This window comes from Galeopterus variegatus, unplaced genomic scaffold (assembly GCF_000696425.1).
Source record: "Galeopterus variegatus unplaced genomic scaffold, G_variegatus-3.0.2 Scaffold2812, whole genome shotgun sequence".
Classification (NCBI taxonomy): domain Eukaryota; kingdom Metazoa; phylum Chordata; class Mammalia; order Dermoptera; family Cynocephalidae; genus Galeopterus; species Galeopterus variegatus.
In genome coordinates, this window is record NW_007728923.1 from 231,087 (window position 1) to 232,440 (window position 1,354).

Below are 1,354 nucleotides of genomic sequence, written 5' to 3' on the forward strand. Positions count from 1 at the left end.
CTCCAAGGATTTCCTTAAGATGAATTCCCAGAAGTTAAGTGACCAGGTTGGAAAGGATGAAGGTGTTAAATTAAATTTCATGAGCTTATTGCCATGTACTTGTACGGAAGGTTGTGCCATGCTGCCTGTTACCAGCTACCCCTGGGAAAGCACACCAGTGTCACATTCAGCCAGGCCTGTAGGCAGCACGTTCTCTGTGGCCCTGAGCACTTCCTACGGCTCAGATTAGACAGGACCATGTGGGTCCCATTGCTGAACAGGACGGGATGGTGTAGGTGGTTTCCGTGCCATCTTGGCGTGGCGAGTTGCGAGTGTTTCATGGACCTTCCACTTCTCAGTCTTCATCACCCAGGAGGAAGCCCACGTCGTCTTGCACAGGCAGAGGCGCGCCAACTCGTTCCTGGAGGAGCTGCGGCCGGCCTCGCTGGAGAGGGAGTGCAACGAGGAGCGGTGCTCGTTTGAGGAGGCGCGGGAGATCTTCAGGAACGAGGACAGGACAGTGAGTCTGCCCTCGAGGGCACCCTGGGTGGGTGCACAGAGGCCGTGAGAGGCAGCAAGGGGATATTTGGGGCCGCGCTTCTGTCGTGGAGTCCCCTGCTCCACGATTTCTGCAATGGCGAGCGTTCCAGTGCAAGGGAACACGCAGCGGCCCTGCGTGCCAGCAGCCTCGCATGCACAGCCCTCCCTGTCGGGTCGCTTTGCCCTGAGGACGACTTCACTTTCCTCTGCCATGTTCCCCACCTGTTGCTGTTCCAGGAACATCCTCCAAGGCACACTGTCCCTACTGTCAGCCACACCATGCATGCTAATTTCTACATCCGAAAATATAATTCAAAAAGCGGATTTGATGTGTCCCCAGGTCCCCTCAGGATCGAGGGCTGCCCGTGCATCAGGGAAGCGCCGCTGGCAGAATGCAAGTGGTGGGCAACCGCCAGGCAAGCCTCTCGCGGCCATGCGCACTGGTAGCCCCTCAGGGAAAACGCGTGAGGAGCCACACGGAGGGAAACAGCTTCCTCTGTCACACTCGGGCCTTACGGATAGAGTCGTCGTCATTCCTGGTTTCACTCTACGAAAGATGCATATTTAAGCATTTGGAACATTTTCCTTTTCTTTTAAACATTTCCCTTGAACATCCTCACCAGAAGTGTGGGTCACATGACGGTGGGGAGACGGGGCTCTGGGGTAGGGAGGGCTCAGGGTTTTGGAGGCAAAGACAGAGCCAGGTCACAGTTCCTGCAGTGACCACACTGGGATTGCTGGCTCCTTGTTCACTCTAGTCGTGACAATTTCCTCACCAGCCCAAACTCACACCACGTCTCACACTCACAGGACCCAACACCTCACACTCACAGGA

The 1,354-nt window shown here is 56.0% G+C and overlaps 1 protein-coding gene across 1 annotated transcript in view; it reads left to right on the forward strand.

Annotated features, from left to right (window-relative positions):
* The window catches only part of F7 (coagulation factor VII (serum prothrombin conversion accelerator)), a 12,717-nt gene that overhangs the window by 3,007 nt on the left and 8,356 nt on the right, over positions 1 to 1,354 (forward strand). Inside the window, exon 4 of the mRNA XM_008583049.1 lies at positions 339 to 499. Within this exon, the coding sequence (XP_008581271.1) occupies positions 339 to 499 (161 nt within the window). The remainder of the gene's footprint in view (positions 1 to 338; positions 500 to 1,354) is intronic.